At 34.6% G+C, this 22,622-nt stretch overlaps 2 protein-coding genes and 2 pseudogenes across 2 annotated transcripts; 2 read left to right on the forward strand and 2 right to left on the reverse strand.

The window, feature by feature from the left end:
* Nucleotides 1–442: 442 nt before the first annotated feature.
* On the forward strand, nucleotides 443–3,810 carry LOC122312847 (LEAF RUST 10 DISEASE-RESISTANCE LOCUS RECEPTOR-LIKE PROTEIN KINASE-like 2.2). Its single transcript, XM_043127492.1, has 3 exons — nucleotides 443–1,444; nucleotides 1,785–1,817; nucleotides 2,540–3,810. The coding sequence occupies exons 1-3, from the start codon at nucleotides 733–735 to the stop codon at nucleotides 2,908–2,910; spliced, it is 1,116 nt and encodes a 371-aa protein (XP_042983426.1). The 5' UTR covers nucleotides 443–732; the 3' UTR covers nucleotides 2,911–3,810.
* On the forward strand, nucleotides 2,941–3,657 carry LOC122312557 (rust resistance kinase Lr10-like). The gene has a single exon (XM_043127199.1). The coding sequence runs from the start codon at nucleotides 2,941–2,943 to the stop codon at nucleotides 3,655–3,657; it is 717 nt and encodes a 238-aa protein (XP_042983133.1).
* A 970-nt stretch (nucleotides 3,811–4,780) lies between the features above and the next one.
* LOC122312849 lies at nucleotides 4,781–5,569 on the reverse strand (annotated as a pseudogene).
* Nucleotides 5,570–6,113: 544 nt separating this feature from the next.
* On the reverse strand, nucleotides 6,114–6,835 carry LOC122312850 (annotated as a pseudogene).
* Nucleotides 6,836–22,622: the final 15,787 nt, after the last annotated feature.

The raw sequence follows: 22,622 nt of genomic DNA on the forward strand, positions 1-22,622 counted from the left end.
CATACCTCGGGTTGCTTCTGTCGGCCAGACAAGAAGAATCATACACTCAGAACTATCATCCTTTACCTTGTGGAGATCTGGTCAGGATCGGCTCACAACTAATCAATGTTTGCACAAGAAGTAGAGACCAGAACGTGGCTCATGATATCTGCTTTACGGGTTGTTTGATTGATTTTGATCATTTCGAGGGTGAAAAATTTGATACCAACCGCCTTGGTTTTCATGAGAAATGGTTTCGGTTTGGCTACTGAAAATTTTTATATAAGAATTTTAAATTTTAAATTATTATTTTTTAAGATTTAAAAAAATTAAAAAAAAAATTAAATTATTTATTATATTTTATAAAAAGATTTGTGAAAATTATAATAATAAAATGAAAATTTTGTATTTAAAATAGAAATCTTTAAAAGTTCACAGCTTTTGACAGAGTCAAGGAGTCGAGTCTTTCTCGTCCGAGTCAATGCAGAAAATGAGGAGGATACTTCCTCACCTCCTCGGACTCTTCGGCCGTGTGGTAAGTTTGAAGGGATTTTCCAAATGCACAGACCACGACCTGCTTTTACAAGTCTCCCCTTCTCCAGTTCCCGAGTCTACTGCCGTGTTAAACTGAGAAACTCCATAATATATCTGAAGCCAGCAGGAACAACAAAAATAATTATCCAAACACTTGTCTGTTTTATCGATCCGTAGAGTAATAGGTTGTTGCTGGGGAATTGGGAGTTTAATTGGGAAATGGCTTATGTCTCCCTTGTTGTTTTCTTTCTTCTTTCATACCTCGGGTTGCTTCTTTCGGCCGGACATGTAGAAACATACCCCCATAACTTCTGTCCATTTCGTTGTGGAGATCTGGAGAGGATCGGCTTCCCATTCATCAATAATATCGAAGCCTCGAAATGTGGTGTTGGCATCGTAAGTTGTAGAAATGAAACCAAGACGATCGAACTGGTGATCGGTGGAAGACAGTACGAACTTACAAGCATTAGAAGTAGTCATGAACAGCCTAATGCTTATGTCCTGGGTGTCTGGGACCAGAAGCTTTCCGAGAACGTGTCTTCCGGTAGATGCGAATTCATAACCAATCCGACCATCCCCCCCAATTCTCCATCCATCTCTTTTCAACTCGATTCACCCATTCGGACCCTGTTCAAATGCAACCACACTGTCGAATCTAGTATTGACCAGACAGAATCGAACGATATTAAGTGCAACGACAATTATAAAGTCTACGATCGTCTTCCAAGAGAGAGTATTCCTTCTGGATGTTCCATTATTCATCTCCCATATAATAAGACAGAGGGAAGTGACCCGTATCAACCAGGACCACCAATAGTACCCGCTGAGTTCGAACTTCTAGTGCATGTGCGGGAAGATTGTTACCAGTGCGATGAGAGAGAAGGTCAATGCCCGGTTAACCTCGACAGAAAATTTAATTGTCCAAAGAAAGGTATGGGATACACAAATCCATTCATGAGACGGCCACAAAGAAAGTTTCTTTTTTTATTAATTTTTATATTCTAGTTATTACTAATACAGGTGCTAGCGAGTACTGTGTTTGTACAATGATATATATTTATGAGCACTAAGCTTTATATATTCGGATTAGTTTTGAATTTAGATGATGAGATCATCAAATATTAGAAATAACTTTGTCGCAATGAAAGAAATCTGTATGGGATCGACATGAGCTGGCTGACGTTGCTTTGTTACTAACCCTTTTAAGATTTCAAGGGATCGATGCCCAATTCTTCTCAAACTAACACCATTTTGTTGTATCTCCTTTGCAGGGAAGAAGAGTAAAGTGTTGGAGATAGCCTTGGGTAAGCTGCCTCTTCAATCTAATTTTTGTTTCTGTTAAATTGATATTCACACGTGCCATTTGATTGCTTATGGAAATCATAATATTCCATCATAATATGTCATCGACCCCCACCCACCTGTCTCCTATAGAAGCAGAGTCCCAACAAGAAAGAATGTTCATTTTGTATTTGTTGTATTTATTTATTTTTTTTTTAAGGGGGGAGTGTGAGGCTATAAAAATAAAACCCTAGTTCCTTAAACTTTGGGGGCACCAACAATACAAATAATTCTGCCCCTGAGATCCAAATCCGGCCACACCTTCCCATTTCTTGAGATTAATACAGAAATGCTTGGTTTATTGTGTCTTCGTGGTATATAAATTAATTGCAAGTCCTAATTTTGTCATGAACTTTGGTCAATCGCTCAATTTTCTCCATTTCTATAATTATAGGGCATTTATTATATAAGGAATCTAGTGAGAGACTTCCTACTTACATTCATAACTTATTCCAGTTCCATGATATTCTTCAGAGGCTTCTCGTCTACTTGTTAATCAAAAGTTAACCCATTTACCCGTTAAGATAGTAGAATCAGGGCATCTTTGTAATTTTTGTTGCTTCATTTTTCCTCTGGAATTACCTAAAGAAAGCCTATTTTGCTTAGTTCCATGACTCCCTAAATACATTGTTTGAGTTACTCTGATTTATGAGCTAGTTCATAATACTTTTTTCTTTTATTACAGCCACTTTATCTGTTGTCATTGGAGTTCTAATAGTTATTGGCCTCAGATTCAGGCGAAAGTTTAGATCCATTTTAAACAATGAAAGTCTAACACATCAAAATGTTGAAGCCTTTCTAAGGAATAATGGACCCTTTGGTATAAGAAGATACAGTTACTCAGATATAAAGAAAATGACCAACTTCCTCAAAGATAAATTAGGCCAAGGAGGTTATGGTAGTGTCTACAAGGGGAAGTTACAAGATGGGTCTTTGGTGGCAGTAAAAGTTTTGAAAGGATCAATAGGAAATGGAGAGGAATTCATAAACGAGGTTGCCAGCATTAGTAGGACCTCACATGTCAACATTGTTACTCTTAGGGGCTTTTGTTTTTAGGGTTCCAAAAGAGCTCTTGTTTATGAATTTATGCCTAATGGATCTCTAGAGAAGTTCATATTTAAAAAAGATTCACCATCTGATCATCAATTGCAATGGGAAACATTGTATAAGATTGCAGTTGGCATAGCTCGAGGATTGGAGTACTTGCATAGAGGTTGTAACAATCGAATCTTGCATTTTGACATAAAGCCTCACAATATTCTTTTAGATGAGAACTTTTGCCCAAAGATTTCGGATTTTGGCCTCGGGAAAGTATGCCCTAGAGAACAAAGTATCATATCAATGTTGGGTGCAAGAGGAACTGCAGGATATATAGCTCCAGAAGTATTTTGTAGAAACTTTGGAGGGGTCTCACACAAATCAGATGTTTATAGCTATGGAATGATGATTTTGGAAATGGTTGGAGGTAGAAAGAATATAGACACTGAGGTTGATCGTACCAGTGAAATATTCTTTCCATATTGGGTTTATAGGCGCCTTGAACTCGATGAAGAACTAACATTGAATGGTCTCATGACTGAAGAGGATCGACAAAATGCAAAAAAGATGACAATAGTGAGCTTGTGGTGCATACAGACTAACCCATCAAACCGGCCTGGAATGAGTAGAGTTGTCGAAATGTTGGAAATGAGCCTTAACTTCTTACAAATCCCTCCTAAGCCTTTCTTGTCTTCCCCGTCAAGATTAGAAGCTGATTCTTCGACTACAATGGTTCTATCTCACTCTAGTTCTATAGTGCCCTAAAAAGAATCTTTTTCTTGAATACAAAATCTTAATTCTCAAAAGCAATGGTGTATGTTTTTTAGTTTTATCAAATATTAGCCAGCTGATGCACCTTCAGTTGAAGACTTGCCTAACTTTGATTGCTTAAAATATGCAGTATTATTTGGCTTGATAGCTCGGTCCCATCATATTATTTGGGCTGATCGAGACTAGAAATGATATGTTTTATAATTACTAGAATTATTTTCCTCACCCTTTTTTGGAAGCTTTCGCTGATTTTGGTCTGTTTATGTATTATCACAAGGATGGACAAAACCTTGATTTGAGTTGATTTATTTGCATAAGGATTAGATTACTTGGAAAACTGATAATGCTAATAAGTAATTTGGCCAAACAATTTTTACAAAGCTAAAATTTATATTAAGGATTAAACCCAAGCAATGTTGGAGCATACAGACTAACCCATCAAACCGGCCTGGAATGAGTAGAGTTGTCGAAATGTTGGAAATGAGCCTTAACTTCTTACAAATCCCTCCTAAGCCTTTCTTGTCTTCCCCGTCAAGATTAGAAGCTGATTCTTCGACTACAATGGTTCTATCTCACTCTAGTTCTATAGTGCCCTAAAAAGAATCTTTTTCTTGAATACAAAATCTTAATTCTCAAAAGCAATGGTGTATGTTTTTTAGTTTTATCAAATATTAGCCAGCTGATGCACCTTCAGTTGAAGACTTGCCTAACTTTGATTGCTTAAAATATGCAGTATTATTTGGCTTGATAGCTCGGTCCCATCATATTATTTGGGCTGATCGAGACTAGAAATGATATGTTTTATAATTACTAGAATTATTTTCCTCACCCTTTTTTGGAAGCTTTCGCTGATTTTGGTCTGTTTATGTATTATCACAAGGATGGACAAAACCTTGATTTGAGTTGATTTATTTGCATAAGGATTAGATTACTTGGAAAACTGATAATGCTAATAAGTAATTTGGCCAAACAATTTTTACAAAGCTAAAATTTATATTAAGGATTAAACCCAAGCAATGTTGGAGCTATTTTTAGCAAAGGCGCTATGATGTTTGGTTGATTTGAGTTTATCTGTTTGCAAAAGGATTATATTACTTGAAAAATAGATATTGCTAATAAGTAATTTGGCCATACAATTTTTACAGGGCTAAAATTTATCTTAAGGATTAAACCCAAGCAATGTTGGAGCTATTTTTAGCAAAGCCTCTAGGGTGTTTGGTTGAAACTTCCTCGTGAAAAGAAAGCAAACTGTGGTCAAGCTACCATTTTAAGTACAATTAAATCCATGTCTCACCTAATTAAAAAATCATTCGGACACATCCTTCTTAACAAACCTTGTTGGGTGAGACCCACCTTTGGACCAATCAACGCAAGTGATGCTTCTATTTGAGTTGAAGTCCGAGTGAGTTTTGGTCACAAGGGTTGCCAAGTAGTGCTCATCCATGTAACATGGAGGATTGCAATGATCCTCAAAAATGGGGTAGTATGTGACATCTGATACTATCTCTACGGCTAGCTTCCTGTGAAATTCAAACCATTGGTTGCCTTTACGCTAGTCAGATAATGATATTGTCGACCACATGTGCTTATTATACCGCCCTCGACCCATGGGTCGTGGATCATCGAATGAGCCAACAAAACTATGGTTAGAGTTGATGAGGTAGTTGTAAATTGTTGTAAAGTTGAATAGAGGAATGCATATTTCAGAGAGCAACACAAATCTTTCATTGGAGAAATCAAGTAGGGCATTAGCTAATAGGCGCCTCTCTGCATCCATCATTGTGGCTTGTCCCCATTCCATGTGCTGCAAAACATAATACAATCCAAATTAAATTTAACAAAAACTTAGCCAATTGGTTGTGTATGATGCTATTTTGCATCTTAAATCTTGTCATTTTTTGTCATATTTATTGATGTAATACATTTTAAGTGGTTTCATGTGTCAATCACATAACATGTGACACAAAAGCAAGTATGAATGGAATAATAAAATTTAGGACTTAAAAAAAGCATTTCTGGTTCCCTACTTGAGGGAGTACTAGAAGCCGTCCCTATATGAATTGCACCATTTAGCTAGGCTCTAATGTTCAATTTTTGAGCGAGTGCAGTGCTACCATGGTAACAACCATACAGAAAATACCAACTTTTGGTCGATCTCTCCTACCCTTTTTGCTGATGAAACCCAAAAAAAAAAAAAATCTCAAAACTCTTTCATTTTTTAATGGAAGAGCGTATCATAAATTTATAACCTTGCTTGTTTCTTCCCCATATAAAACACCGAGGATTCTAGTGGCTCTCTGGTGAATTCAGGTGAAGTATGTGTTGTGCATCCGGCCTGTCCAAAAATCATACAAAACAATTTTAAAGTGGTTCAACAAATTGCTTACGTCCACTAGAGCCTCTTTTATAGAATTTGTACGAGATTTACAAAACACTCTACAAAATTCTATTTCTCTCTCTCACGTCCCTCTTTCTCTCCTCACCCACTGCTCTCTTTGCATCTGAGCTCTCTCCTATTTATAGAAGAGAGCAGCCCACCATTTGCAGTTTCTTCTGACTTGAGAGAGGGTGGGTGGCCTAAGAATGGTAGGTGGTGGTTGGTGGTGGTGGGTGAGCATGAGTTGGTGACTGCAAACCCAAACTCATTTCACACTTGGGGGGTTTATTCAACAGTATGGAGGTAAACCGAATAAAGCCCTGCATGCCCCTTGAAGAACGTTTCCCATAATGGTCCCAATGGCAAGCTTCCCCTGCTCAAGAACATGAACGCAACCTTCCGAGTCCGATTCTTAGGGTACTTACTGATTCGCAGCACCATTGATGCTCTCCACATTAGCTCCTCGGGACCTATCTTCCAATCCTTTAAAGCTCTACTTCCACTTGAATATTTGAACAGGTTGGGCTGCAAGGAAGTAGCAGATGAAGAATTATTGCAGAGACAGCAAGAACGTGATGAAGGCTGCAATGGTGGCATTAGGAAGTAAGACTCATCTGAAGACGGGAATTTTTTAACACCATTGTTGATGAAAATTCCTAATGTCATCACTAAAAATGTCAGTGACAGACAAAAGAAGATGGTGGTGGTTACATGGAAACTACTTCCCCTTATAACGTTCATAATACGAAGGCAGAGTTCTTTTCCAAACAAAACAGTGATCTTACACTTCTACATATCTTTATCTAGCTTTATCTGATCCATTAATGTAAGATCAAGTTCTCGATACGTTCATGTTTTTAACCTATGACCCAAGGTAGTCGGGCAGGATCTAAAAACTTTTGAATCAAACAAAGGTTATAATAATGCAAGGGCACATGGGAAGTGCCAGGAGTAGTGTGGATAGCAAGGCTAATAACGTTCTGTCATGGACGGATGCATGGGTGATGAGCCTTGGGGTTCACGGGCTCATATACACGAGAATATGGGGGCCAGGAGAGATCACATTTATCATGTGTATGTTAGGATATGGAAAAGCAGATTACAGAGGAACAAACTTAATTGCCAACTTCTAGTTAAGCAATGTCCTCCTTAATGGTTCATCCAAAAGAAATGTCCATAATTCAGGGGCGGACCTTTGGGAAAAAGAAAGGTCTAACACAATAGGTAAAACTTCAACTGCATGGATCAAGAGAAACTCAAGAACTCTACCCCTTTGAAACGTAATACAAGGAAACTAACCAACTAATATATTATGTTATACTTGTGTAGCCCTTCATGGAAAATGCAGGTGTTTGAGAAAGCAAAAGTTACCTTCGGTAAATTATCTTGCTGGGCCAGATGCTCCGCATGATGCCTCACATTCAGATGGTTAAACCCCTGCTAACTTTTGACGATAATCGTAAATCCATAAACTCTTCTAAACTTTCTGACATTTCTCGTTTAAAATGCTTTGGGCTGGGCTTCAACTATAAGTCTTGCACCGATCTTCGGTTCCACTCAACTAAAAATCCTTCGTGCCTAAAGTTAGAAAGTAAGGTCATTAATATTTTCACGAGTTGTTTTCCCAAATTCTATATTCTATATTATATATATATATATATATATATATATATAAGTTCAATTTGTTTAGTAACATGGGACTAAAGGTACGTACGTAGACTCCTGATGAACGACGCTCAAGGGACTCGGGGCCCTTGTTTGATGAAAAAAGTTATATACAAATATATATATATATATATATATATTGAAAAGGCATAAGAAAAATATTAGGACTGCATGCATTGATATAAAAGCTAAAGTCACTACCCCTCCCCGGTGCTCTGAAGAGGAGGGCCGGGGGATGTGCATTATGCTGCGTGGCCAACAAATATTAGAAGACCACGCGTACGGACGTGTTCCATTAAAATCCTCCACTGGTCCGCCATTAAAACAATTAGCTAGCACGAACGACTACTGCAGTACTAGATGATCTGCGCATGAAATACAAGTATACAACTACTTTAGATAGCGTCTGAGATGATCAGGACGACCCAACTAATTAATTAATGGCATTATATTATATGCTCATGATCTTAATTAAACGAGTATTTGGAGTAGTGGTACTGCAATTACCATGAAACGATTCATGCATTAATCGGTGATAGTGCATGGATCATGATTCTTTTATCAGGTTTAAGCACGTACGTCCAAATCTGTATTAATACAGATTTTAAAGAATCCTTGACAGCCAGAAAGCTAGCTGTTGGTGAATGCGTACGTCGTCCTATATATCCACAATATCGCAGCCAATATTTTCCATAGATTCGATGTCGATACTAAATAAATTTATAAAGTGATGGGATTTTATATTATTTATTAGATTTATTTTATAATAAAAATAATTTTATAATTTAACGTACTGCATCAAGTACTTACATCACTTTATGAGTCTATTTTTATATGTACGTAATCTTTTTATGAATAAATTACTTATTTTCTTTTTTCATATAGACAATGGATATTGGATCAACCTCACCCGTGATTATCATTTTTTTTCTTTTTATGTAAAATGTTTAAAGACAGTGTAAGTACCAATTAGGCAAATTCAGACGATTGCATGCTGCAGTCAACAGATACGAAATTATACGCACAATAATTGTACTAAGACAACATATAATATATATATACTCTTTGTTAATTAGTTAGGAATACCATGTGAAGCCAAAAGCTTAGGCTTAGATGACATGAGACCCAACCTCCATAAGTGAGGTCTTAAGTTCATCAATCCCTTCTCAAATTCTCTAATATCAAAAATGGAATAACATGCGGATGAAAAAAGATGCATGCTTTCCCCACAATGCGTGCTGTTATTAAAATGACATCTAGGACCTATATTCTAATATTTTAGTAAAATTGGTGGCAATAACTTGCGACAAATGAGGTAGATCATGATCATCCATTAATATTGCATGGGGCCGGTTCATACATTAATAATTATTTATTTCTTAATTGAGAAAGAGTTATAACTTGTATGAATCATGCTAACATAATATAAATAATTAAACTTACATTTTTTTATCAATTTTAAATTTTAAAATAAATAATAATTTTATATTATATCAAAGCAAATATATATTGGGTTCGAATCCCATCATATCCATGTCTGGTGTTGGTTTTTGGACACGCACCCACTTATTATTGCATGGTTAATGCCTCCCTACACAAATTAATGGAATTTTTTTCTTGTCTTAATATTTTCTTGTCTTCTTTCTTTTTTTGTGCTAGTTAGTTGATCATGACAGTGCTTGTGCTCCAAGTGTTGGAACCATTTAATGCATATAGGATTGGATAAGCAAGCTGCTAGCAACGGTCATTTTCTCCAAAATTCCACCTTATCGATTCCTTCCTTTAGATGATCATCAAATGCCAATATATATATATATATTTATAGTAGCCCATTTTCGGAAAACGTTAACAGCTGGCTAAAAGCACCTGCATGCATGCAATGCTCCCACCCAAAACGGATAACATTGGTCCATATATATTCTATCGACCTTCATCTATACATATGACCGCTGAATCACTTATCGTAATCCTTGGTCGACCGATATTCTTGCAAAACCGGCACCACTCAAGCAATAGCAATAATAATGTCAAACTTTACAATTTAATGAATTCGGTATCATATCAATTAATTACATCAATTTGTAATATTACTTTTGTGTAATCAGACTATACTCTTTCTAAATAAAAAAAAAAAAAACATTATTACTAATCCGTATATATATCATTTTAAATTGTCATATAATATTTTGATGTGATATATAATTTTATATTTAATTGGATTATACTATATAACATGCATTAATTTGTGATTATAAATAATAAATTTTATGACAAAAGATAGAATAGTGCTAGATACAAGTTTAAAGTGTACATTTTGTGAAAGGCTTTTGTAAAATAGAATGTTTCACTAAAAAAAAATTTTAAGCTTTTTTATAGTAGAATTAATTCACTTTTTATAAAGAGATTATAAGAAATATATATTAAAAAATATGTTAATTGAATTGATAAAAGTGACTGATCAAATTATTATTTTTTAATTCTTTTATTTAATAACTAAGAAAGGAAATATTAATAAATTAATAATTTTTTGAAAAAAATATTTAAAACTGTATAAAAATAATTTTAAAAAAAATACATTTACCCTTATCGGTTAATTAGTCTGACATCAGTTATGTATGAGTCCGGTAGCACTGTCCACATTAAAGAAATCATTACTCCAAAAGATAGGATAGGAACGTAAACCGTACGCCAATGGGCTAACAACAAGATCATGATGATGTTCATCGGTGATATGGATATCATTATTGACCGATGACTCATCCACCACAATTCATGATGTGATTTTTTCAATTAAGCAAGTGGGTATGACACGTCTTAGATTAATTAAAGGATTTATACGAAATAATTAGATTTAAAAAATAAATTTTAAATTTTATAAATTAAATCTTATTATTTAAATAATATAAATAATATACTCTATGTACCAATTTGATAATAGAACTTTTTCCCACTTTTTTATTAAGAAAAAATAACTATTATATTTAAAATATAATTACAAATCGATGAATTTGTATGTCAGATTATAAAACTCTTTTATTATAAAATAAATTATCTAATGCATGATAATAAGAAAAAGCTTATGCTTTGATTCATTTCGTGGAATAAAATATATGAAAAATTTTAAACATAAGCTTATACACTATACATCATATTTTTTTAAATATTTTTCTTTTATCAAATGTTTGATATATAGATAATGAGTAAAAAAATTTAATTAGTTTAAAAAAATAAATTTTAAAATAAATAAAAAAAATACATGGTGTGTGGTGTATAGTCTTATATGTGGCAATACTCAAAATATATATATATATATATATAAACATAGGTCGTAACTAACTTTTAATAATACTAATAATATATAACAATAATGATAATAATAATAATAATAATAAATTAATAATAAAAAGTGTTGGAGATGCAACTCATACTCCAGGCATGTACGTTGGGATAGCGTGACTAATTAATCTGAGCAGAGTAGGTGGACGCATTGAATTCAAGACGAAGATCAAGGATATTTAATTAAGATATAATAATATACTAAGAACAGCTACCTTATATATATATATATAAGCTCCATAAATATAAATTAGAACAAATAAATAAATACTTATAATTATGTACGTAGCATGCATGTATGTATTATTCGGCGGCGCGTATATCCATCCACGCGTTACGTTTATACGAAATTGTTTAGTTATTCGAATATACTAAAATTAACTTAATTCAATCTACTTTTAAGAATATTCTCACCGGGTTATGCATTCTCATAATAGATTGTACTTTTTAACTATTAGATATAAAACACACTTGCAATAAATTATCTATTAACAAAATTTGTAGCTTTTAGTTACAATATCGATAAAGAAAAGATTAAATTTGGTCTACACTGTATAAAGAGTAAATCTTAATTTATTATACTTTTATAACATTCTCTCTTCTTTCTATCTAATTTACAAACTTCCATAAGTTTCTCTAAATTAAATAGCAAAATGTGATAAAATAAAATAAACTAATAATTAATAATTAAAATATGATAAAATTAAATAAATTAATAATTTAAAAAATTAAATGTTTTTTAAATTATTAATTACTCATTACTATATAATAAATAAATAGATATCCAATATGAAGAATATTTGATGAAAATAGCTAAAATTAAATTTATCTTATATTATTTTATTATTATATAATAAAAAAAAAACTATTCCAATGTGGAGACTTATATAAATGAAATTGTCAAAATCTAAATTCATCTTACATTCATCAAAATTATTTTTTACATATGCATAATCCATTAATAATGCTCTAAGTTGAGTTTAACATTCAAACACACAATTATTAAATTATATATTAAACTCTTCTTAATTCAAAATTTCCGTATATGTAGGACCCATAACCTTTTTTCAACTCAACATATATTTACACGTGGGACCTATAATATTTTTTAACTTCCCATAACTAGTTTTAAACTAATCTTAACATCTAAATATATCTAAACTTATATTAGATGAGTCTCATAAAATTTACTCTATCATCTTAACTTATTACTATTTATAATTGAAAAATTAACATCTAACTTATTACTATATCTAAACGTAACCTAAATGTTGATTGTCGAGCAACCAGAGGCCAGAACACAAGAAGTACTATTGGACAATCTTATTTTAATCCGAACAGGCATTTGAATCGTGTAGATGTCACGCTTGACGACGTACGTAACTAATTATGTAGAATGCAAACATACGTAAAAGTACGAATAGTTAATAAAACTATATAATGATAAAGTAAGTGAAAATGATAAAAAAGAATTATAAATAATGATTGATGTGTCCATTTTAAGTTAACTTCAAAACTATTTAAAAAAAAAAAATATTTTAAATTTTAACATGTTTAGCTATATATGGATTAATGTGATACATTTATTTTAAATAATTATTTATTTAAATAGTTTATATTTAAAATTATTTAATATATATATATGATCATATCAGTAGGTTTATAATTAGACAACAAAGACTAATAATTAATAATATTTCTCAATTATTTATAATATTACGTAGAGCAATAATATTATTATAATTTATTGTCCAATATCTTGAAGCTATTGTCTTTGACGACTTTCAATAATACAACGTGTTTTAATTGAGCTTTCAATTGAAAAAGTTACTGATTAAATTTCATCAATCGATAAACGATTAAGAATTTTTTAGAAAGAAAAAAAAGGTATTACTGTAGCACATATCAATTGATGCGTCTTAAATTGACCAACTTTGTGATAATCTCAAATGTTGAAACATTCCGTGAAGGGTGAGTGTCTTAGCATATTCAAAAATAAATAATTATATATATAAATAAATAAATGTATAAGTCGAGATTTTATTCCCCAAAAAAAAAAAAAAGGAAGAGTTTGTGACGCCCCCAAATTCCGTTTGGGATTGGACAGACATTTGAAGCGTCGAGACATGTAACACAAGGTTACCTGCCCCCGTTCATGACATATAAGATGCAATATTCCTAACATGCATTTAATATTATGCAATATTCACAGCGGATAAATTATTTCTTTAGCAATACTATGCACCAAATTAAAAATATCTCAAATGCTTAAAACATACTTGATATATAAAGACTCATTGAACAACTAAGATCATAACACTAGTCCAAAATGATTATGATTCAAAAAGTATTAGAAATGCAACTCCATCGTACAAGTAGTAATTTACGTTAACTACTATATTAACATTGACGTCGCATCGTCGCTCAGTCAACTGTATCTAGTTGGTCAGCTCCTAATTCTCCTTCAGATCCTGTAACAAGATCTACCATTCGGGGGGAATGGTAGTTGGGACTACCACAGTGAGATTTGATTACAAATCTCAGCAAGTTAACAAAAAAACTTCCACACAGGCTAATAATGCATGGATGACAGTAAAAGCATAAATGCATAATCAAATTCATAAGTAATTAAAGCATAACTTGGCATACAACATAGCATAATTGACATAACTTAAATTGAAACATGAACTGAACTTGACTTAACATGAACTTGATCTGAAACTTGACTTATCATGAACTTGTTCTGAAACTTGACTTAACATGAAAAATACATACTCCACAATTGTTGTGGCCCCATGTATTCTACGTGTAAATACATACTCCACAGTTGTTGTGGCCCCATGTATTCTACACAAACTTGACTTAACATGAAAAATACATACTCCACAGTTGTTGTGGCCCCATATATTCTACGTGTAAATACATACTCCACAGTTGTTGTGGCCCCATGTATTTTACACAAACTTGACTTAACATGAAAAATACATACTCCACAGTTGTTGTGGCCCCATGTATTTTACACAAACTTGACTTAACATGAAAAATACATACTCCACAGTTGTTGTGGCCCCATGTATTTTACACAAACTTGACTTAACATGAAAAATACATACTCCACAGTTGTTGTGGCCCCATGTATTCTACATGTAAATACATACTCCATAGTTGTTGTGGCCCCATGTATTATACGGAAACTTATTCTTTAACTGCTTAAATATATACTCCATAGTTGTTGTGGCCCCATGTATTCTACGTGTCACAATTGCTGTGTCTCACGTAGTGTATGCGTCACAATTGTTGTGACCCCATACATAAGTAATCAAGATGAAACGTGACTAGAATACGAAAGGATTGAAGCCCTGACGTAACATAACGTGACTTGAACATAACTTGAAATACATGACCAACTTGAGATAGAAATATTTCGTAACATGGCATAACATATAGTAGACAACATATTTAACATGACATACTTGCAATGTACAATGAATATTACATGACTTGACATACATGTAATAGATGGCATACTTAGCATGACGTACTTTTAATGTACAGTAATACATAATAGAATATATTATGTAACAGATAAAAATTGATGACAGAATAAATTCTGTATAATAGATAATTACGTAATAACTTGGCATGGCATGACATATATGATAACACACATACATACACTGTAGTTCCTTTACTTAGCACATATACACAATAGACTGCTAGTAAGTTAAAAGCTAACTTACTTCGATATCCGCGTTTCTTATAAAACCTTAAGCGCGATCATGAGGAACTGTAATTAGTGATTTTAAAAGTTAGCACTAAATCACTAATAAATTGAAATATGGAAAATACTAACTTAAAGAGTAAAATTTCTATTTTATTCTCTGCATGTAGGAAAATGACCGTTTTACCCATAACTTAAGGATTTTGTATACTAACTCCAAAAGTCACCAAACTTTACATGAGGCATGTAAATTTTATCCTCAATTCATATATCAATTTAGAAAAATTTAAAACTAATCACAACTATTAAAACTCCATAGGGCCGAAATTCTCATATGCTATTTCTATTGATTTTTTGTTTCCAACTTGTTTTTATCAACCTTTTGATCTATGACTTATAAATATGTGATCTTCAAACCAAACCATCACATGGTTTAAAAAGATGTCCTAAAACATATATAAGCTTCTAATTCAAGATCACATGGTTAAAAATTAACCAAAACATAAATTTAGCCAAGAACATCCACACTTTGGCTTATTTGAATATCTCTTTACATAAAATTTCATATCTTTGAAACTAACATCAAATATATTCAAAATAATAATATAACATGTATATAAGATGCTTAGAATCCTCCAATAAAATTATCAAAGTCATTGGAATAGGTTTAGACCACTAAAGAGTTAAACTTTCTCAAAACAGAAACTGTTTTTCCTTTTCCAGTTTCTAAGTTTCTAAATCTAAGAAAATATTTCATCAAAACATTTAATCATGCAAAAATCCTCAACCAATAGTCATATATACATGTTAACAATACTCCATAAAAATTTCAGACCAATATCTATCCATTAGCTTGGTCAAAAACTCCAAACTATAACATATTCTCCAGTTTATCTCCCAGAATGACCTTTCTATAGTTTACATAATATTTGACTGATCAAATGATTTTTAAATGGGGCAAATAAGATATCCATGTAAACTAGACTAAAAAAGGAACAACTTATATGAATGAGATTTTATGATAAAACACTTACAAAAGTTTCGAAATGGGCGTGCAAAAGAACTCCTAAAAACTGTCCGAGAGAAAGTGTTTGATATTCTTTTAAATGAACGTGTAAATGAAGATAAGTTCGTGGGTGATGACTGGAGATGCTTATGGACGAGATAAGGAAGATGATAAGACTGGAGTTGAGAGTTGAGTGTAGTTTTCTCCTACTCAAAATATCTATAAAAGATTATCTCAAAATATTCTATCCAATAATATCTACAAAAATCAGTTTTAGATATTTTCCAAATGTGGAGTAGACTTGGAAGAGTAAGGTGGCTAAAATCTTTCCATGTGTATTTTAAATCTCTATTCTTAAGATATTTTCTAAATGTGTATTTTGCTTAGGTGTCATGATCTCACACCTTGATTTCCTTCACAATTCCATCTAATGGTTTCTTTTTGTGCCAAGTATCTAATACTATTCATTATGTGTGGTTAAGATCTTGCCAAGTATCCAAATAAAATTTCGCTAACCTAATTTGGACATTTCACACTGTGATTTTGAAAACACTGCACTTAGTTGTTTACCAAAGTTACTATTCACTCCAAAAATAAACGTAATAAACTTAGTACTGAAAAATCCTAAATATTCAATTAAGCCTAGTGGTGTAGACTGTAATGTATTCTGACACTTCTAACTATCTCAAATAATTAAAATCGCATTTCTGGCACCATAGTGAGTGATAACACTAACTATGTTGACAGGCTAAAACCTATGCGATTACTGAATTCGTGAAAGCTTATAGAGTCTTCACGAAATTCCTAAAGTCAATAGAAATTCCACAATTGAATTTCTAGTGGGCTGTTACAGAGTTAATTTTAATATAAAAAAGTGAAAAATAAATAAAATTCGTGCATTTCAGCTAGTTCAATAATTTCACACCTTACACCTGACATGGTAGACTGGATTCATTGAGAAATGAATCAACTCTGTCCCAAACTCCTCTCTCGTGTAGCTTGACACCACTCTTTTCTGTGAAGCCAAGCAACTCTATCTCTCCAATGAAACTTGAGCCCTTGTGTCCTCCCTTTTTTCCTCTCTTCTGTAAAGCCAAGTAATCACATCTCCTCTGCGAAGGTCGACACCATCAGTGAAGCAACTGACTTACCATATGGTTATTTTCAGTTCCAAAAATGACAAGATGGAGAGAACGAGAAATTACCTGCTAGTTGTTGGGGTTGATAACAGAATGGAATAGAAGGATATGAAAAACTTTCCTGATTTCATTGATTGATATTGAGTGCTATTTATACATGAAAAATGACTAATAAAGAAGTGAAGAATCATTACAAATAACTTGAGAGAAAGTGGTTAACAATTTTCTCCGCTGTTGTATTCTAGAAGACTCTGTGATGCTGATGTACAAGTGAGAATAAGGACCTTTCAGCCATTATGTTACTTTGATATTGTCCAGAGTGTCCTTCACTTGTTTGTAAAAATTACCAGAAGAGTCACTTAGCTTGATACGCCCCCTCGAGTTGAACGGGGTTTCTACCACGTTTAGACTCGTTCTAAAGTGAAGAAAACGATCCGCAACAATTGGTTTTGTAAGAAGGTCAGCTAATTGATCTTGAGAACTGCAGAATTTTACTTGCAAAGTTTGGGCTGCAACTCGATCTCTCACAAAGTGGAAATCAATATCCATGTGTTTGGTTTTGGAGTGATACACAGCATTCACAGTGAGGTATGTCGCCCCTATGTTATCGCACCATAGTGTTGGAGCAGTGGGAAGAAAATCACCCAATTCACGAAGGACAGTTTGTAACCAAATGACTTCTACTGCCACTGATGCAAGGGACTTATACTCTGCTTCTGTAGAGGATCAAGCCACCGTGCTCTGTTTCTTCGAGCTCCATGAAATTAGATGTTGACCCAGGTATACGCAGAAGCCGGCTGTTGAACGACGATCATCGGGACAGACCCCCCAATCGGCGTCCGAATATGCTTGAAGATTAAACGTTTTCTGAGGCTTGAAGATGAGACCATGATTAATTGTTTCTTTTAGATACCTCAGGATGCATTTTACAGCAGTCCAGTGAGCAATTTTTGGAGTGTGCATAAATTGGCACATTTTATTAACTGCGAATGAGAGATCGGGTCTTGTGAGTGACAGATATTGCAGTCCCCCAACTATGCTTCGATAAAGCGTAGGATCTTCAAAATCAGGATAATCAAATTTGGAGAGCTTCAGATTTGCAGCCATGGGTGAGGTGATGGGTTTAGCTAATAGCATCTTGCTTCTGATGAGTAATTGTTTGATATACTTGCGATGTGAAAGAATCAAACCAGTTGCCATGTAGTCAACTTCAATGTCCAGAAAAAAAAGAGAGAGGACCAAGGTCTTTCACTAGAAAGCTACGGCCCATGGCTGAGATTAAATCATCAATGGCAGAGGAGTGTGAAGCTGTGATGACAATGTCATCTACATACACGAGAAAATACATTTGTACCGTGCCATGTATTAAAGTGAACAGAGAAGGATCTACTTTGGATGCTGTAAACCTGAAATCAAGAAGCCAGGTGCTTAATTGAGCAAACCATGCCCGAGGGGCCTGTTTAAGGCCGTAGATCGCTTTGTGAAGCTTGCAGATGTAATCAGGATGGGCAGGATCTATGAAGCCTTGAGGTTGTTGCATGAAAACATCTTCAGTTAACGACCCATGCAAGAAAGCATTTTGAATATCGAGTTGTCGAAGGGGCCAGGCATGGGTTACTGCAATGGAGAGAATTAAATGGATTGTGGAAGGTTTGACCACGGGACTGAAGGTCTCCGTGTAGTCTAAACCATGAAGCTGATGGTACCCCTTAGCTACTAGGCGGGCCTTCCTTCTTTCAAACGAGCCATCAACTTTGGTTTTGGTGCAGAACACCCATCGACAACCAAGTATGTTGGTTGAGGGAGGTGGAGAAACAAGGCTCCATGTTTGGTTCTGTTGAAGTGCAATGAACTCCTGTCACATAGCAGACCACCATTCAGGAAATTTTAAAGCTGCAGAAAAACTGGACGGCTCATCAAGCACAAATATAGTAGTAGTGAAACAAGACCGAGAATGATAAGGAACTGTTCCGTCGGTGAACACACGAGGACGTGATGAGTTGGTGTGAGCCCTTGTAATTATGGGTGATCGAGGAGGAATTTGAATGGTGGGATTTGGTGGAGAGATTAAAGAAAAGGGACGTGAGGATGTTAAGGAGTCGAAAGGAAGAGCTAAGGGAGTTGAGGAATTGGGAGAAGTATTTGTTAGAGAAGGGGTGCGGGAGGATGAAGACGATGAGGGGTTAGAAGAAATGATTGGGCTTGGGCCAGCCCCAAGGAGAGAAGGCTATATAATAGGTAAAGGGACGGTGACAGACTGATGTGGTGAATTGGAAATGGGCCGAAATTTATTGTATGGAAAAGATGCCTCATTAAAAATAACATCACGTGAAATATAGAGGCGATTTTTGGTGAGGTCTAAATATTTGTAACCCTTGTGAGATGAACTGTAGCCTAAAAATAAGCAAGAAACTGATCGAAAATTTAATTTATTTGAAAGATAAGGCCAAAGATTGGGCTAGCATTCACACCCAAAGATTTTGAGAAAATTATAGTCAGGTTCTTTTTGGTGAACAAGAGAATAAGATGATTTATTTTTTGTAACTGGAGAGGGAAGAAGATTAATTAAATAAACTGCAGTCTCAAAAGCGTCGGCCTAAAAAGAGAAAGGGAGTGAGGAATGGGCTAGAAGAGCTAGCCCAGTTTCAACTATGTGATGATGCTTACATTCAATCATTCCATTTTGTTGATGCGTATGAGGGCAAGAGAGACGATGTGTTATACCAAACTTGTTACAGATTTGAGTGACGGGTTTGAATTCCCCACCTCCATCAGTTTGAAGTGTTAAAAGTTTAGTATTAAACAATCATTCAAGATAAGGTAGAAATGTAGTGAAAATTTGAGCAACATCAGATTTTAATTTGATAGGGAATATCCATATATATCTGGTAAGTTGTTCAACGCATAATATTTGAAACCAAGTCTAGATGTATGAGGCACAGGGCCCCAAACATCAGCACATAACAGTTGAAGGGGCTTGGTATAAACCGTTCGTGAAGCACTAAAGGGTAATTGGTGAGCTTTTGCTAATGGACATTCATTGCAAAAGAAAGCATAATCATTAGATAAAGTAGGTAGACAATATTATTGTAAGATACGAGAAACAAGTTGCAAGGAAGGATAGCCAAGTCTCTTATGCCATTGGCCCGGAGTTGTTCTTTTACCAAGGTAACTAGATGGAATGGAAGCAGGCCGAGAGATGGAAGGAAAAATGTAAAGTCCATTATGCGTGGGCCCCGTGAGGAGCACCTTCCCCGTCTGTTTGTCCTTCACATAAAAGTGAGTGGAATGAAATTCAAAATAATAGCAATTATCGATACAAAATCGAAGAACTGACACAAGATTCTTGGTGATAGCAGGAACATGTAAGAGATTCTTAAGATGAAAAGAAGAATTATGAGTTGAGAGATAGGAGTCACCAAAATTTTGAATCGGGATACTAGTTCCATCACCCACGCGTATTGAGTCACTACCAGTATAAGGTGCTGAAGAGATGTTCAGATTACTCAGCTCATTTGTAAGATGATGTGTAGCACCAAAGTCAGGGTACCAAGAAGCGTCAGAGGTGGAGCTTGGAGCAGTGTAAAGTGCGAGAAGGATGAAGGGGCCTCGTACTGGTATGCGTGATCAAAACGACATCTGCATTGGAGAGCAATATGGCCCGTCTTGTTGCAAACTTGACAAGTAGGCCGCTGGTTGTTGTAGCTGGATTGGGAAGGATTAGAATGTCCACCACGAAAATTATTCCAGGAACGACCACGTCCTCTGCCTTGACAGCCATGACCACGGCCACGGTGATCTTGTTGTCCCGAAACACTGAAGTTAACATAATGCTCAGAGGAGATAGTACTCCTATTTTGGTGAGAAGCTCGACTTTCATGAATAAATAAGAGTTGAAATAATTCATGGGAGGAAAGAGGAACATTCCATGTAGTAACTGAGGTGATAAAAGTCTCATAAGTGCGTCCTAACCCATTTAAAAGGTAAGTGACAATTTCCTTATCAGGAAGAGTATTACCAGTCGAGACCAGTGAATCAACAAGGGAACGTACCTTCCCAAAATAATCCGAAATCGTTTGATCACCTTTTGAAAGATTTGTGAGTTGAAAACGAATTTGGAACTCTTTAGCGTGAGATTGAGAATCAAACATAGAGGAAAGTGATGCCCAAAGAGAATATGCAGTAGTCGAAGAAAGCACATGACCAAGAATAGAGTCTAAGACAGAGGAAAATAGGAGGCTAAGAACAAGTTGATCGGTGCGCTGCCAGGTGAGAAAGTCAGGGTTAGTTTTTGGCTGAGAGGTTGAAGAGTCAATGAGAAATTGAGGAGGGGAGGGGAGAGAACCATCAACATGACCAAAAAGACCTTGACTACGGAGATAGGCGAAAATTTGCACTTTCCAAAGAAGGAAATTATCATTGGTTAATTTTGTGGTTATGATGTGGGAAAATGAGGAACGGGTGCGTGAGGAAGAGGAATGTGCAGGAGAAGCCATGGATGAAGTTTGGACGTGAGTCCTTACACGGCTCATGATACCATGATAACAGAATGGAATAGAAGGATATGAAAAACTTTCCTGATTTCATTGATTGATACTGAGTGCTATTTATACACGAAAAATGACTAATAAAGAAATGAAGAATTATTACAAATAACTTGAGAGAAAGTGGTTAACAATTTTCTCTGCTATTGTATTCTAGAAGACTCTGTGATGCTGATGTACAAGTGAGAATAAGGACCTTTCAACCATTACGTTACTTCGGTATTGTCCAGAGTATCCTTCACTTGTTTGTGAAAATTACCAGAAGAGTCACTTAGCTTGATAGGGGTAACTTCTCTTCTTCACTTGGCTAAAGTGTTTGACTTTAACTCTTGTTCCTCTTCTTCACTTTCTTTAATGGTGATTTTTGGTTGTTTTTTATGGGAGTGAGATATGGAGTTCCCCTTTCTAGGCTTCAGTGGGGATTGAAAGTCGGTTTTCTATCAAGGCTTGGGTTAGTTTTTTGGTCGAGTCCTCGATGGGGAAATGATGAAAAGATGTTGTCAAGTAAATTGATCTGATTCTTCAAAGATGGAGAATTGGTTCAAGCTCTTGGGAAGAATCCTTGGTGTGAGGTATCCATGAGTTTAAGGTCAGTGTGGAGGAGCTCCTCATAAGCATGGCTTTTGATTCAAAGAGAGAGATATACAATGTTAAACTATATACAGAATAAGAAGGCAACTTGTTAATAAAGAAAGCTGGCTTTTGAGAGATGGTAATAGAGTACAGAGAGAGAACTCTCGGGAAAAAAAAGAAACGATCAACATTAAGGGAAATCCATTTCAGGTGTGTATTTTAGGATTTGATATGGTTAATCTGTAACTTTTTTCATATACACTACACATTTATTTTATTTTCAACTCATTATATAAGATGTAATATATTTATCGTCATTAAATAATAAAAAAATTATTTAATAATAAATATGTCACACATTATATTTATTAAAGGATAAAAGTGAGATACTTAATATAGAATTTTAATTCCAATAATAATACAAGAGTATGCATGCAAAGTCAAGAAACGTGACCCTTTAACGTTGGGACAAACCCGTCCACCTTAATATCAGGATGCAATGAGCTGATAATGACAGTTAAACAAAAGCCTTAAAGCATTGGGATCTTCATTCTAGCCGAGGAGACAGATTCCCACTTGTCATGCCACGAGCCCCTCA

Source organism: Carya illinoinensis, chromosome 6, assembly GCF_018687715.1.
Source record: "Carya illinoinensis cultivar Pawnee chromosome 6, C.illinoinensisPawnee_v1, whole genome shotgun sequence".
In the NCBI taxonomy this organism is placed as follows: Eukaryota; Viridiplantae; Streptophyta; class Magnoliopsida; order Fagales; family Juglandaceae; genus Carya; species Carya illinoinensis.

Coding starts and splice junctions, on each gene's coding strand:
- LOC122312847 (XM_043127492.1), top strand. CDS start 733: ATGGCTTATGTCTCCCTTGTTGTTTTCTTTCTTCTTTCATACCTCGGG. Junction 1,445..1,784: donor ATTTAATTGTCCAAAGAAAG/GTATGGGATACA, acceptor TCTCCTTTGCAG/GGAAGAAGAGTAAAGTGTTG. Junction 1,818..2,539: donor AGTGTTGGAGATAGCCTTGG/GTAAGCTGCCTC, acceptor CTTTTATTACAG/CCACTTTATCTGTTGTCATT.
- LOC122312557 (XM_043127199.1), top strand. CDS start 2,941: ATGCCTAATGGATCTCTAGAGAAGTTCATATTTAAAAAAGATTCACCA.